Genomic DNA, 13,784 nt, shown 5'->3' with positions numbered 1-13,784 from the left:
TCCCTCCCTCCCTCCCTCCCTAGATGCTAGCAACCAGCAGAACTGTGTGCATCCCACAGATGTTAGAGTCTTTATCTATGAACAGCAGCTCTGCAGTCAGGATGGGGAAGCACTGAAACAGGATTAAGAAAGGGGATGCTATACCAAGCAAGCTACTTGTTTAAGAGTCTCACTATTTAATAGAGTTTGGCTTATTCTTCTACTATCTCTTGTTGCACATCAATCATTTGGAACCAAAGTTTCACTTTAAAACCAAGGTATTTAGTAATAAACACTATTTTGCTACTTTTCTCTTAGTCTATCCTGAATTCACTACTGCCCAGGGCTTCAACATCCAAAGAAGTTGATGCCAGTCTGCTCTCAGTGGTCTCTTTCCCAGCCTTTGCTGTAGAGGACAGCCATTTGGTGGAGCTCACCAAACAGGAGATCATCACCAAGCTTCAGGTATGTCCACGTGTGACTTTCTTCTCTTTAGGGTTGTGACTTGAAAGGGAGATTAGTACTTTTAGGGACCATGAGTATAAACGTATGCCAGGAACCTCCTCTCATCCTAGGTTATACTCTTATAAGTATTTTTTTTTTACAAACTCTCAAAAACTTCTGCAGTCATTACTGTTGGAAATGGTACATCCATTTAGGAAAACAGTTGGTATATTCTTAGGAATTTAAACATATATGTAACATGTGATCCAACAAGCATCATTACTCCTCAGTATCTTTCAAAAATGATAGTATATACTCACACAAAAGTTCACAGATATCTATAGCAGCTTCAGCCATAATTGCAAAAATCTGGGAACAACCTTCAACTGAGAAACAAATTAATTTTAATATCCCCTTGAATATTATTAGCAACGAAAGAGATCAAGCTAGGGAACTCTGAGTATGAATGATTATGTGTATTTTGTTAAGCGCTAAGAGCAGTTCACAGAGGCTATACATACTGTACAATTCCATTTATGTGACATTCTGCAAAAGGAAAAACACAAAAGAAAACAATTGGTGAGTAAAAAGTGAGAGGGAAAATTATCAATAAAGATATAGCTCTGGAGAATTTTAAGCATGATGCAACAATTGCCCTCATAGACAATGACTGTTTGCCCAATCTCATGAAATTGTATGCTATAGAAAGTAAATTTAAATGGTCAAAAATGATGTGGTAAGAAAACTGAAATGCAGGCTAGAAAGTGACTTTAAAATTTATTACAAATGATTAGAATAATCACACTGAAAAGGGTAAAGAAAAAAATGACTTAAATTTTGGGAAACTTTTTTTTTTGTATGGGATAGTCTAAACCCAAGAGTAAATTAACAATATACACACATGGTATCCTAGTTCATGGGTCAGAAAACTACAAGTATGCTTTTATTAATCCAGCCATGTTTATATATCATTTACTGCAAAACAAGTAGTTTTAATAGAGGCTATGTGGCTGAAAAACCTGAAGTATTTGTTCTCTGTCCCTTTAATTTGAAGTTGATACACTTCTGCTCTAGTTGATAAAATTGTTTCTCAAAGGGTTGAACAAATAAATGTATAGTATGCACATTAGGTTTTATGCAGGATAAAAGTAGGTGCTATTGTTATAAAAGTGGGGAGGAGGGAGAGACAGAAACAGAGACAGTTTAATATAGGGATGCATGCCTATCTATGCATTGAGGCTATCCAGATCTTGATTTTTAAATAACAGTCTTGAAAAAGTGGGTCAGGAATCCTTGATAAATGGTTGATTTGAGGATCAAACTAGGGACAATACAAAGGATCCTGAAGCATCTTAAAATTTTAGAAAGTAAAAACTTCAAAAGGGTTTGGGTGTGGCTGGGCTTGGTGGGACAAGCCTTTAATCCCTGCATCTTAGAGGCAGGCAGATCTTCTGTTAATTCAACAGCAGCCTGTAGAGTGAGTTCCTGGACAGCCAGGTCTACATAGTCAGACCACCCCAAAAGAAAACACTAAATGTCAAGTTTCTTCTTGCTGTAGATATCAATTAACACAGAGACTCATGTGTAGAGAGTGAGAGCCTTTGTATTACTCAGCCCTAAGTGGATGTTTTTGTCAAAGCCCTCACCACATGACCCAGGAACCTATGTGGAAGAGGACACAGAAAGAGTTTAGGAGCCAGAGATGATGAGTGACTCAAAGGAAACAGTGACATCTAGACATGATAGTACTGATACACACATGAACTCACAGAAACTGTGACAGCACACACAAGACCTGCACAGAACAAATCAGACAAAAATCCTAGCATGGAGAAGGGAAAGTAGACACAAAAATTCACATCCTTCATAGTTATAGTTTCTATTGCCGTGACAAATACCATGCCCAAAAAGCAAGTTGGGAAGAAAAATGTTTATTTGGCTTACACTTCCAAAGCTGGAATTCAAGCAGGGCAGGAATCTGGAGGCAGGAGCTGATGCAGAGGCCATGGAGGAGTGCTGCTTACTGGACTGTTTTTCATGGCTTGCTCAGCTTGCTTTCTTATAGAACCCAGGACCACCAGCTCAGTGATGGCCCCACCCACATGGGCTGGTCCCTCTCTTATTGATCACTAATTGAGAAAATGCCTTACAGCTGGATCTCATGGAGGCATTTCCTCAACAGAGGCTCCTTTCTCTCTTAAGACTCTACCTGTGTCAAGTTGACACACAAAATCAGACAGCACACTGTTCTTAAACGAGAAGCTATTTGCAGTTGGTATCTGCTAGGAAAGGAACAATCAATTTTCTCCAATGGAGTGACAGTGGATATCTTTTTTTTTTTTTAAGATTTTTTTATTATATCTAAGTACTCTGTAGCTGTCTTCAGACATCCCAGAAGAGGGCGTCAGATCTCATTACAGATGGTTGTGAGCCACCAGGTGGTTGCTGGGATTTGAACTCAGGACTTTCAGAAGAGCAGTCTGTGCTTTTAACCATTGAGCCATCTCTCCAGCCCGACAGTGGATATCTTAATCATACTCCAAGGCAGGTCCCATACCCAGTGTTGGGGTTTAGGAATTGCCACTTAAACTAAATAAACATTGATCTCAGTTAAGTAAGAGTAGTTTATTGAACGCACACCGTAAAACTGGACTTTCAGGACCTCAAGAAGGACTCAGGAGCCTAATTGTATTAGTAGTCTGCTCTCAGGGTAGACTTTTTATAGGAAAAACTAGATTCAAAAGTTTAAAGGGCAAGGAGGGGAGCAGTTGGTTTCTTATATTATCATATATTATCTGCTCACCTTTAAGCTGACTCGTCCTGAGTACGATAAGGGTGGTGGTGGAGGGGTGGTGAACAGGGGAATCAGAACATTGAGTTATCAGAGCATTAGTATTATAATCATAACTTTCTGGCTTATGAGTAGCATTCTTCAGTGTCAGCCACAAAAAACCACAGTGAGCTCATACATAGGTGTAGGAAGTGCTGCTGGTGGCCAGCTCTGACTTAAGATATTTTAGATATCGAGTTCATATTGACCTTCGATTTGATAGGTCCTATGTAAAGCTTTGTGGAATTTCTTAAGATTAGCAAACCTCATACAGAACATATAGAACATACAGAACAAAATGGGGTATGTGGTCAGCATGTCCTTGAGCCAAGTCACTTCTCTGTGTCAATGACTGGCAGGCATGTTAAAGCAACAATATGAAATAGCTAGCGGACATGGAGCAAAATGGCCACAGCTATTTTGGGGGGAGGGAGGTCAGACCATAACACCAGGACAACACAAAATGGAGTTTTGGTTTTTTGTTCTGGTACTTTTTATTTTATTGCTTTTAAAGAGTTTATTTGATGTTCTTTTTTGTTTATTTTTCTTTCTTAGAGAGACAACATGAAGCTGGGTGGGTAGTGAGGAGGTAGAGAGGATATGGGAGGAGTTGGTGGACAGCAAAGAAAACGATCAAAATATACTGTATGGAAAAAAATGAAAAAAAAAAATGCACCTGAAAAACTGCAAGAGCCAGAGGAACAGGGAGTTAGCTCTAAGATTCTGTTTTCTAGGAATATCAGAAGCTGCACTTATAAATTCTTACCAACATGTCTGCCTAAATATGAGCCAAACACAGGGAAAGCCTACAAGGCCTCTACGCCACACAAAGAACTACAGGATACTAAGGAATGTGAAAAACAGAAGATGTCTTCCCTAAGGAAGAGAATACAAGTGCCAAGTGTTCAGCCCTGAAAACATACATATACACGACAGAGACTGAGCAGGTTGAATTTATATATTTAAGAATACATATTTGTGTGTGTTTGTGTGTATGTATGTAACAATGATTAATGAAAAAGGAGACCATGAATTTGAAAGAGATCAAGGAGGAATATATGGAAGAGTTTGAAACAGGAAGGGGTATATTTATATTACTATCTAAAGAAAAGAACTTATTTTAAAAATAAATTACCAAAAGATATTTGTAAACATTGATTATCAAATTATTAAAACACATTATTAAATCAAATAAAGAGCAGACTTTACCCAATTTGGGGGAAAGATAAAATGAAATGAAAAGTAGAATATATACTAGATTTGTAACTTTAGTTTTTTCAAACCTTATTTTTAATGATGGTTCCTAAATGCTTTAACCTCCCTTGTAGCCCACCACGCACCAGAGGTAGTGGAAAAGAAAGGATATGGGGGAAGTGGAAGGGACCTATCATGACTGCCCTCTGAAAGACCCAGTAAGCAGCTGAAAGAGTCAGATGCAGATATTTGCACCCAACCAATGGACAAGCAGCTGATCCCTATTGTTGAATTAGGGAATACTGAAAGAAACTGAGAAGGGTGACCCTGTAGGAGGACCAGCAGTCTTAATCTGGACCCCCGAGATCTCTCAAACACTGGACCACCAAACAGATAGCATGCACCAGCTTATATGAAGCCCCCAACACACATATAGTAGAGGACTGCCGGGTCTGTGTTCATTCAGAGATGATGTACCTAACCCTCAAGAGACTGGAGGTTCCAGGGAGTTTAGAGGTCAGGTGGGGTGGGGGTGAGAATATCCACATAAAGATGGGGGTGGGGAGGAGGTATGGGGTGTGGAACAGTCAGAGGATAGTTGGGGGACAATAAAATATGAAGTATAAAAAGTAAATCAATTAAAAAAATAAAAATAAAAAAAGAAAGGTTCTTTGAAGCAACTCCAGTTGTGTTGTCTGGAAATCAGCAGTTCACTTCACAGGTTAGCAGGCAGCTTGATCCGCTTGTAAACACTGCATGGATATACCAGCAGTCCAAGTTCATTAGAGTCGGGTTAGCAAATAGGAATCAGAAGCGGTGGCATGACCTAGCAGAGACAGCTAGGTCTCAGCCTCAGCACAAGTCAGCAGAAGGGACCAGGAGGGACAGCAGGAGAAATTCTTGCTGTGCCTCTCTCAGGAGAGAGATCAGTGAAAAAAAACTCGAAACCCAGGAGCGTTGTACAGCTAGCTCTGTAAGCAAGCCAAGCTCAGCCTCTATCACTCTGGAGACCCATTTATACCCTCCAAATATCACTTGTCCTCCAAGTGCTTTGCTTCAATCAGTGAGTCCACAGAAGTGGCAAGAAACTGCCCACACCACCAGATGTTTTTTGGTGCATTTCTCTGTATGGAGTCTGACAGATGCAGCTCAACTATGCAGTGGAAGGTAAACCAATACATGCGTGTCTTTAGCAAAGAATCCTTCAACACATGTCCTTTCATGTACTTGCTTTAGCAGAACAGCCTCTCTCCTGTGTCTGCTTCAGGGAAATGTTCCTTCAGGAGTCTGCCTTAGCCTTTCACATTAACAAAACGTTCCTTCACGTGTTTGCCCCAGCAAAAAAAAAACCATCCAACCAACTTTCCAAAGAACCCTTAAGTTTCCACTTCATAGTTACTGATGAGTATGAGAAGAAAAGAAAGCAAGTAGAAGACAGAAAGAAGTCATTCTGGAATAGAGTGGCCCTTCTTCTGACTTACACTGTGACTTATACATAACTTAGAATTGTTTCAAAAATGAGAAAAACTTTTAGTAAAGAGAAAGTAATTGCCAAACAGCTTTAGTAGCTTTGCCACAATGATCCTCTGCCAAACCACAGCCCAAACAAGAAACTCTATTTTCTTTTGGTGCTCTCTCTCCTTTACCAGCAAATATTGCATTGTTTATGTGAAAACAAGCAGGCACAACCATTCGATCAGTAATAAACAGTCAAATGTAAAATAAAATTCTTTGTTTTTATCATTAAAAATGTGGGAACAAAAAAAGGATAGTTAATGTAAGGGAGCCACAGAAACCAACTGGAAAGAATCCCTAATGCACAGAGTGAAGACTATTTAAAAAAATACTTGTAACTCAAAGAAGAAATGAAGTTACCTCTGAGTCTATACAGAGAACAATAAATATAGTTACAAAAGGGAAAGTTATAGTGAAGAAATCTAGAATCTACCACATTAAACAAATGATTAGGTTTAATGTCACCAGTAATAGGACAAGTGCCCCATCAAACAGTGCATTGAGAAGGACACATCACCGTTGCAATATTCCTCTCAATACATAACTTCAATCTTGTTATGTAAAAGCCAGACAAAACAAAATTGGTGGCCGATTTGACAACTAATGAACACTGCCAAAAGTGTGAAGTTATGTAAAGCAAGGAAAGAATATGAAACTGTTATAGAGATGAGAGAGATATGACAACTAGTTATGATGTGGAATTCTTTTTATTTAAATGCACATGTATATAAGTGTTCATGTGTATGTGCACATGTGTTTGCTGTAGAGGCTAGAAGTTGATGTCTTCCTCAATAGCTTAATTTTTGACATAGTCTCTCACTGAACCTGGAGTTCACTGATTCAGCTAGACTTGCCAGTAACGTCCAGGAATCCTCCCAGTCCTGTCTCTCCAGCATTGGGATTATAAGAACTGATACCACACCTGGCTTTCCACCTGGGTGCTGGAGATCTGAACTTAGGTTCTTACAATTACACAGCAAACACATTACCCACTGGGACATCACCTGAGTCCTGTAGTGTGGGGCTTTAAATTGGATCCTAGAACAGAATAATAAAGGACAGCGGTGGGAGACCCAGTGAAAGCTAAATAGGTTTTATAATTTAATTAATATTAGTATATTGTAACTATACTTTTGGCTACTTTATTGGGTTCTTATTCCTATCCCTCTTTCCACCCCAATCCCTCCCAACCCCCAACACTAGGGAGGTGAGAAAGAAGGTTAGAGGAAAAGGGGCTGTAGATTTCTTTAGGCTATTTCCTGCTGATTAGGAGTTCCTAGGGCAAGTCAAATCTCCAGGATATCCAACCAGCAATCCAGCAAAAGAGCAAAAGAGGCAGAGGCAGATGTAGCAGCAGGAGTAGCAGCCTCTGAGGGCTCTGGCATTTTTATACTCTCTTAGGAGCTGCGTTTCTCTGGAGTGGACCGTGCAGTAATTAGCTTGTTGCAGGTTTGGCCTTAGGTGGACAGCCATGGAAAAGATAGTGCTGGCAATGTTGCTTTGAGGAAGAACCTATAACACAGTTCTTGCTTGAAAGGGCATTGCTGGTGCTGCTGAGCTGTCTTTGAATACTATGTCTGCATTTGTGAGATGTTGATACATATACATGTTCAAGGGTATTTCTTCTTAATTATAGAGTCAGACAGATGTACAAGCTTCAGGGCCTTTTTCTCTGTGTCCCCAGGGTCGTTATGGTTGCTGTCGTTTTCTGCGAGATGGATATAAAACTCCTAAAGAGGTATGTTTCTTTTCACCACAGGGAAATAGGGCAGAATTTTTCTTACTCTTTGTAGCCTTATTCAGAGATAACAGTTACCTCACTGATGGAATTTTTTCAGATCATTAAAAGAAATAATAAGTGATGTATTTGATGTGTTTGTTGGGCTTTGCTGCCAAGTTCTGACATTAATGGTAAGTAAACTAACAGTAAAATGTCAAAAAAATAAATATAAAAAGGAAAGGCATTTTTTCTTTCAGTTGGTTAGTGTGGACACAAGTTTTAAACACAAACAATATTTACATAATCTCCAACTCCCACTCCAATATTTAATCAATACAAAGGGAAAGGCATCTTTTCATCAGTACATCTTTTTAACTACCTGTCATAGTCCTTTTTCTGTTATCAATGACAAAATACCACAAACTGAGTACAGCTCAGTACTTGGAGGGTCACAATTCTATAGGTACAAAATGAAGGGATCCACATCTGATGATTACCTTCTTACTGACGGAGTCCCAAGTGTGGTTCAAGTACCTTATGGCAAGGGTCACTGGTGTGCCTCTTCTGGTCCCTCTCCTTCTAACAAAACCAGAGATTCAGTCTCCACTCTAATGGCCTCATTGAATCCTGAATGCTTCTTTGGGGAAGAACCTATAACACACTTCTTGCTTGAGTGGATATTGCTGCTGCTGCTGAGCTGCTTTTGAGTACTATATCTGTGTTGGTGAGAGATTGATAGATGTGGATGTTTGAGGATGTGGTTCTGCTTAATTATAGATTAGTTTATCAGGGCAATGGTCATCTTGCCAGGGGAGGGGCGTATGAGTATGTGCTTACTGCCTTTCCTGATGCTGTCCTTGAAACAAATAGGCTGCTGTAAAACTCCTATTATAATACCTCTAAACTAAGGATATACATCTAATCTCTGAATGACAGGACAGACTTTGTCTATTATATTTTTATTCAGGATCCCAATCGCCTATACTATGAACCAGCTGAGCTAAAGCTATTTGAAAACATTGAGTGCGAATGGCCATTGTTCTGGACATACTTTATCCTTGATGGAATCTTCAGTGGCAACATAGAACAGGTAATGAGCTGGGAGAAGAGCTCTTAGCAAACTGCTCTTGTATTTTCTTTTGATTAACGGCTGTATGTTTTTCCTGGCTAAGTGGGAAGAGATGGGGTTGTCTCCTAGATACTTAGAGCTGATAGTAGTGAATTAAGAGTTGGGAGACTCAGATTGTTCCTTTCTTCAATCCTGGCCTTTCAGTAATTCAAGTATTGTCATTAAGTTCTTCAGTTTCAGTGTCTCTGTAGGTGAGGAAATATTTTTTCATTAAAGATTATCAAGTAAGGATGTTAAAATAGTTGCACCAATTTCATTATATGGTGTGGGAGTTGTACACACACAGAGACACACACACACACAGACACAGACACAGACACATTACATCATACCCTACAAATTTATATACTAAAAAGAATTTTCAGTGTACTGGCACATGTTTGTAATCCTAGAACTCAGAGGCTAGGGCAGGCAGTTCATGAGTTTGAGGCCAGTGTAGGTGAAATAGTAAGATCATCTCAAATAATATTTCTAAAAAAGATATCCCTGGATGATACAGAAATGATTAACAACACTTGTTGCTTGTCCAGAGGACCTGGGTTTAATTCCTGGCACCTACATGGCAGCTCACAAACTGTTAACTCCAGTTCCAGAGAATGGATCCAAAGCCTTCTTCTAACTTCTGTGGGTAGCAGGCACCCATGTTGTTCATATGTATATATGCAGGCAAAATACTCATACACATAAAATAAAAATAAATCTTTAAAAAAGATATTTCCAAATTTTTTGCATGCTCACAAATATTGTAAGTTCAAAATACAGTCAGTTTTACTATAAAGAGACATCATCTCCTTAAAAAAACATCACCATGCAATGCATATTCAAGAAATTAAAAAACTACAAAATGGGAAAATGGGATAAGGAGCACAGTAAATTGTGTACATGGCTGAGTGCAGTGGGGCACACCTTTAATCCCAGAACTAGAAAGAAGTATATGGGTTGTGTATTAGTCAGGGTTCTCTAGAGTCACAGAACTTGCAGATAGTCTCTATATAGTAAAGGAATTTATTGATGACTTANAGTCTGCAGTCCAAATCCCAACAATGGTTCAGTAGTAACTGAATGGAAGTCCAAGGATCTAGCAGTTGCTGAGTCCCACACCACAAGAAGGCGAGAGAGCGAGAGCCAGACTCCCTTCTTCCAATGTNCTTATATGGTCCCCAGCAGAAGGTGTAGCCCAGATTAAAGGTGTGTGCCACCACACCTTTAATCCCAGATGACCTTGGACTCGGAGATCTCCCTGTCTTAATCTTCTGGATTCAATCACCACTGTGTCTCAAGATCTCCATACCAAGATCCAGATCAGAAACTTCTATCTCCCAGTCTCCAGATTAGGTTCACTGGTGAGCCTTCCAATTCTGGATTGTAGTTCATTTCAAATATAGTCAAGTTGACAACCAGGAATAGCCACTACAGGTTGCTTTGAGTTTGAGGCCAGCCTGCTATAGCAAGTTTTAGGCGAACTGAGACTATGTAGTAGGATCTTGTCTCAATAAATAGTTTTTTCAAATAATACTTAAGTGTAACGATAGGCCTGATAGATTTACCTTGAAGAAGACTTGAATTTTGCTTGTTTGACCTTCTTCCTACTAGTTTACCTGGATGGCATCTCTGCCTGTGTGTAAGAGGAAGAAAACAAGACAAATAAAATAAGATAAAATAAATTAAAATAAAATATAAAATTAGAGGGGAAATACACAAAGTAGAGAGAAAAACATTAGAGTAGGCAGACAAAAAAAGGGGTCAGTTAGAGAGGAAGCTACACAGCTTGCAACCAGGGCAGCTGTCAGAGGCTTGTAGCTTATACATTAGGATGTATTTAAAGAAAGGTCTTATACAGTTGAATGGAACACTGCAACAACAGATATGGACTCCTGTAGTTCGTTGGCCTTCTTAGGTGTGTGCATGTCTGTGTAGTTTTAGGCAGTATAGTTCAAAAGAATATGTTCTCAGGAAAAAATGCATGTAAGCACCCTTCTAACCCCCCAGCACGAGGTAAGAGAGTGTCAGGGGCCTGCTATGGCTGGGAAATGAGCTGAAGTGAACAGAATTGGGCAAAGGCCAAAGACTGATTAATGATGTATATGGCCTTGTAAATCTCTTACTGTTCTGGAGACCAGAAGATGATGGCCTCTAGAAACTTAATTCTTTCTTACTGATTTGTGCTAATAAGTGCTGGTTTCTTACTCTGTAACTTACTATTTGTGCTTTCATAAGTGTTGGTTTCTTACTCTATCTCTGTTGCTTAAGGACCTCTCTCTGGCGAGACAAGAGGCTTGGACTCATTAACTCTTCATGAACGAGGATGAAAAGAAAGAAAATCTTAGGCAATACCCACAAATACACATGCACTCATACACACACAAATTCTGGTCCGGCCCAACCACATGTCTCATTAGCTTCACAAGTATTCATGCATACTTACATACATACACACATACCTACACATATGTGTAAATACATACATAGAGTCAAACAGACATATACATATATACGTTTGAATGGATGGGGCAGAGCCCACCAAGCTACCACCTTATTTCTTCTCTCTGGCCTTTTTATACCTTCTTAGACAAAAGTTCTTTAGAAAATTACCTCATAGATAAAATATTACACAAAAGGGGAGTTACAGAAAGACATTTTTAGTCAGCACAAAGGAGTGTTTCAATCTATATCATTATAAGTTCCAAGCAACAGTTTCACATGGTCTCACTTTATCATAGTACACACGTGTAGCTTCATCCTTCACTCTGACCTAGAATGAATGTTTTTCCTTGATTACAAATTTGTTCCATTTCTCTTTTTAGTGTAGTTGTGAAAGCTCATAGTATTCTTTATTATGTAACCTTTACTTACTATTTTCTGAAGAGTGGGCATATACTATTCTTTTTTTTTTAAAATAAAGATTTATTTATTATATGTAAGTACACTGTAGCTGTCTTCAGACACTCCAAAAGAGGGCGCAGATCTATTTACGGATGGTTGTGAGCCACCATGTGATTGCTGGGAATTGAACTCAGGACCTTCAGAAGAGCAGTCAGTGCTCTTAACCGCTGAGCCATCTCTCCAGCACCGGCATATTCTATTCTTAATTCTAACTTTATTACATCTTTTTGGCAAAGCAATTAAAATAATCTCTTAAACCTTTCTTCCTAAAATTCTTTTAATCAAATCAGGAATTCTATAAAAGCATTAATTTATTTAAACAGCATTAATTCATGGAAGTTTATTTTTATGTTGATGTGCAAGATATCTGCTCAATATGGTAGGCTGATACCCAGGAATCCTTAGGCTATGTAATAATGGCAGGAAAGGCATATCAGTAGCAAGAAGCAATCCTGGAATGTAGTCTCCAAAAACCCTGCCCACCCATTCTTACAGCTCACCCATCATAGGCCATACAGAAATGTGGGCCACCTTCAGGAAACGCACCTGCTAGCCTTAGCCTATCCTAGATGGATACTGATAGGAGAAAAAGGTTAGAGGGAAAAGGAGACATATATCTCTTTAGACTACTTCCTGCTGATTAGGGATATTAAGTTCATTAGGGCAAGTCCAATCTTTTTAGGCAGTATATCTCCAACTTGTTCTGGTCTCTCTGTTTACAAACATTTGACAAACTGCAACAATAGCAATCAGGAGCAGCAGCTGCCTCAGAGTGTCCTAGCCTGTCTCAGAGCTCTGGCATTTATACTTTCTGAAGAGTCCCCAGAATTCCAAATGTAAACTATCTGCAGCTGGCAAAACCATGCTGCTGCTAATGCATGAGGCAAATCATAATCACCCGTGAAGCAGCTGCTTCTCCCACACCTGGGATTGAAGCAAAAACACATTCATGTAACAAAACCAGGTTTTTAAAGAAACCAAAACTCCCACTTACATTTCCCCCTTTTAGTCCAAAAATGGCTTTTTTTAACATCAATAAACTATATGCAATTAAAAATTATGAGAACTAACAAGTAAGAATTGTATTTACAATGTCCAGTTCATATATATTTGGCAATCTTGGAGAAAGTACTTCACTATCTATCCTATCCTATTGAGTCCAAAGTTTTGAATCTAACTCACTTTCATAAATTTTCTTTTATCAAACTATAAACATCTTTTTAAACCTTAAAGCATTTCCTTAATTCTAAACAACCTAAGCTTTTAAGTATTTAATCTTTAATAAGGAAGACTGTAAGACGATTAACTGTATAGTCTTCAACTCTGTCAGAGACCTGAGTAAATTTTACTTCAGAGCAAGCAGCTTGCAAAACTGTAGAGGTTCTTCAGTGCCCAACATTTTCTTTGAAGAAGATTGGGGGGGGGTGTGCTTCCAGGAACAGATGTGTTGCTCTGTGCCTTTTATTATTAAACCAACTTAAATGCCATATTCTCTAGATCTCTGAAGTGTTTGCAGACCACCTATCTATCCCAGTATATCTTAATAGCCAAACATTATTTGTTTCTAGCTATTTAGTATCTGTTTAACTTCGAAAACATATATAAGACTAAATAAAGCTTATTTCTGTAATTAAGTGAACTAGTACCTAACAAGACAACAAAGTAAGATTATTTGTAGGTAACTAACCACTTACTCACTTGCATTTCTTTTTTGTTTTTGTTTTTTTGTATTTCAATCTTTTTTGCAGCTCTTTTTTTATTATTATTTTCTTTATTTACATTTCAAATGCTATCCCGAAAGTTCCCTATACCCCCCCACAGCTCCCCTACCCACCCACTCCCACTACTTGGCCCAAGCCTTCCCTTGTGCTGGGTCATATAAAGTTTGCAAGACCAAGGGGTCTCTCTTCCCAGTGATGGCCGACTAGGCCATCTTCTGCTACATATGCAGCTAGAGACACGAGCTTAGGGGGTACTGGTTAGTTCATATTGTTGTTCCACCTACAGGGTTGCAGACCCCTTCGGCTCCTTGGGTACTTTCTCTAGCTCCTCCATTGGGGACCCTGTGTTCCATCCAATAGCTGGCTGTG

At 39.0% G+C, this 13,784-nt stretch overlaps 1 protein-coding gene across 6 annotated transcripts in view; it reads left to right on the top strand.

The window, feature by feature from the left end:
- Nucleotides 1-13,784, top strand: part of Phka1 (phosphorylase kinase regulatory subunit alpha 1) — a 136,480-nt gene that overhangs the window by 31,771 nt on the left and 90,925 nt on the right. For all 6 annotated transcript variants that reach the window (XM_029534351.1, XM_029534350.1, XM_029534353.1 and 3 more), the window contains exons 8-10: nucleotides 298-444; nucleotides 7,647-7,700; nucleotides 8,650-8,772. In XM_029534351.1, coding sequence (XP_029390211.1) covers nucleotides 298-444; nucleotides 7,647-7,700; nucleotides 8,650-8,772 — 324 coding nt within the window. The remainder of the gene's footprint in view (nucleotides 1-297; nucleotides 445-7,646; nucleotides 7,701-8,649; nucleotides 8,773-13,784) is intronic.

The sequence above is a fragment of the Mus pahari genome, chromosome X (genome assembly GCF_900095145.1).
Source record: "Mus pahari chromosome X, PAHARI_EIJ_v1.1, whole genome shotgun sequence".
NCBI classification, from domain to species: Eukaryota; Metazoa; Chordata; class Mammalia; order Rodentia; family Muridae; genus Mus; species Mus pahari.
Note: the sequence above shows the minus strand (reverse complement) of the source record. Positions and strands in the feature narration are given on the sequence as shown.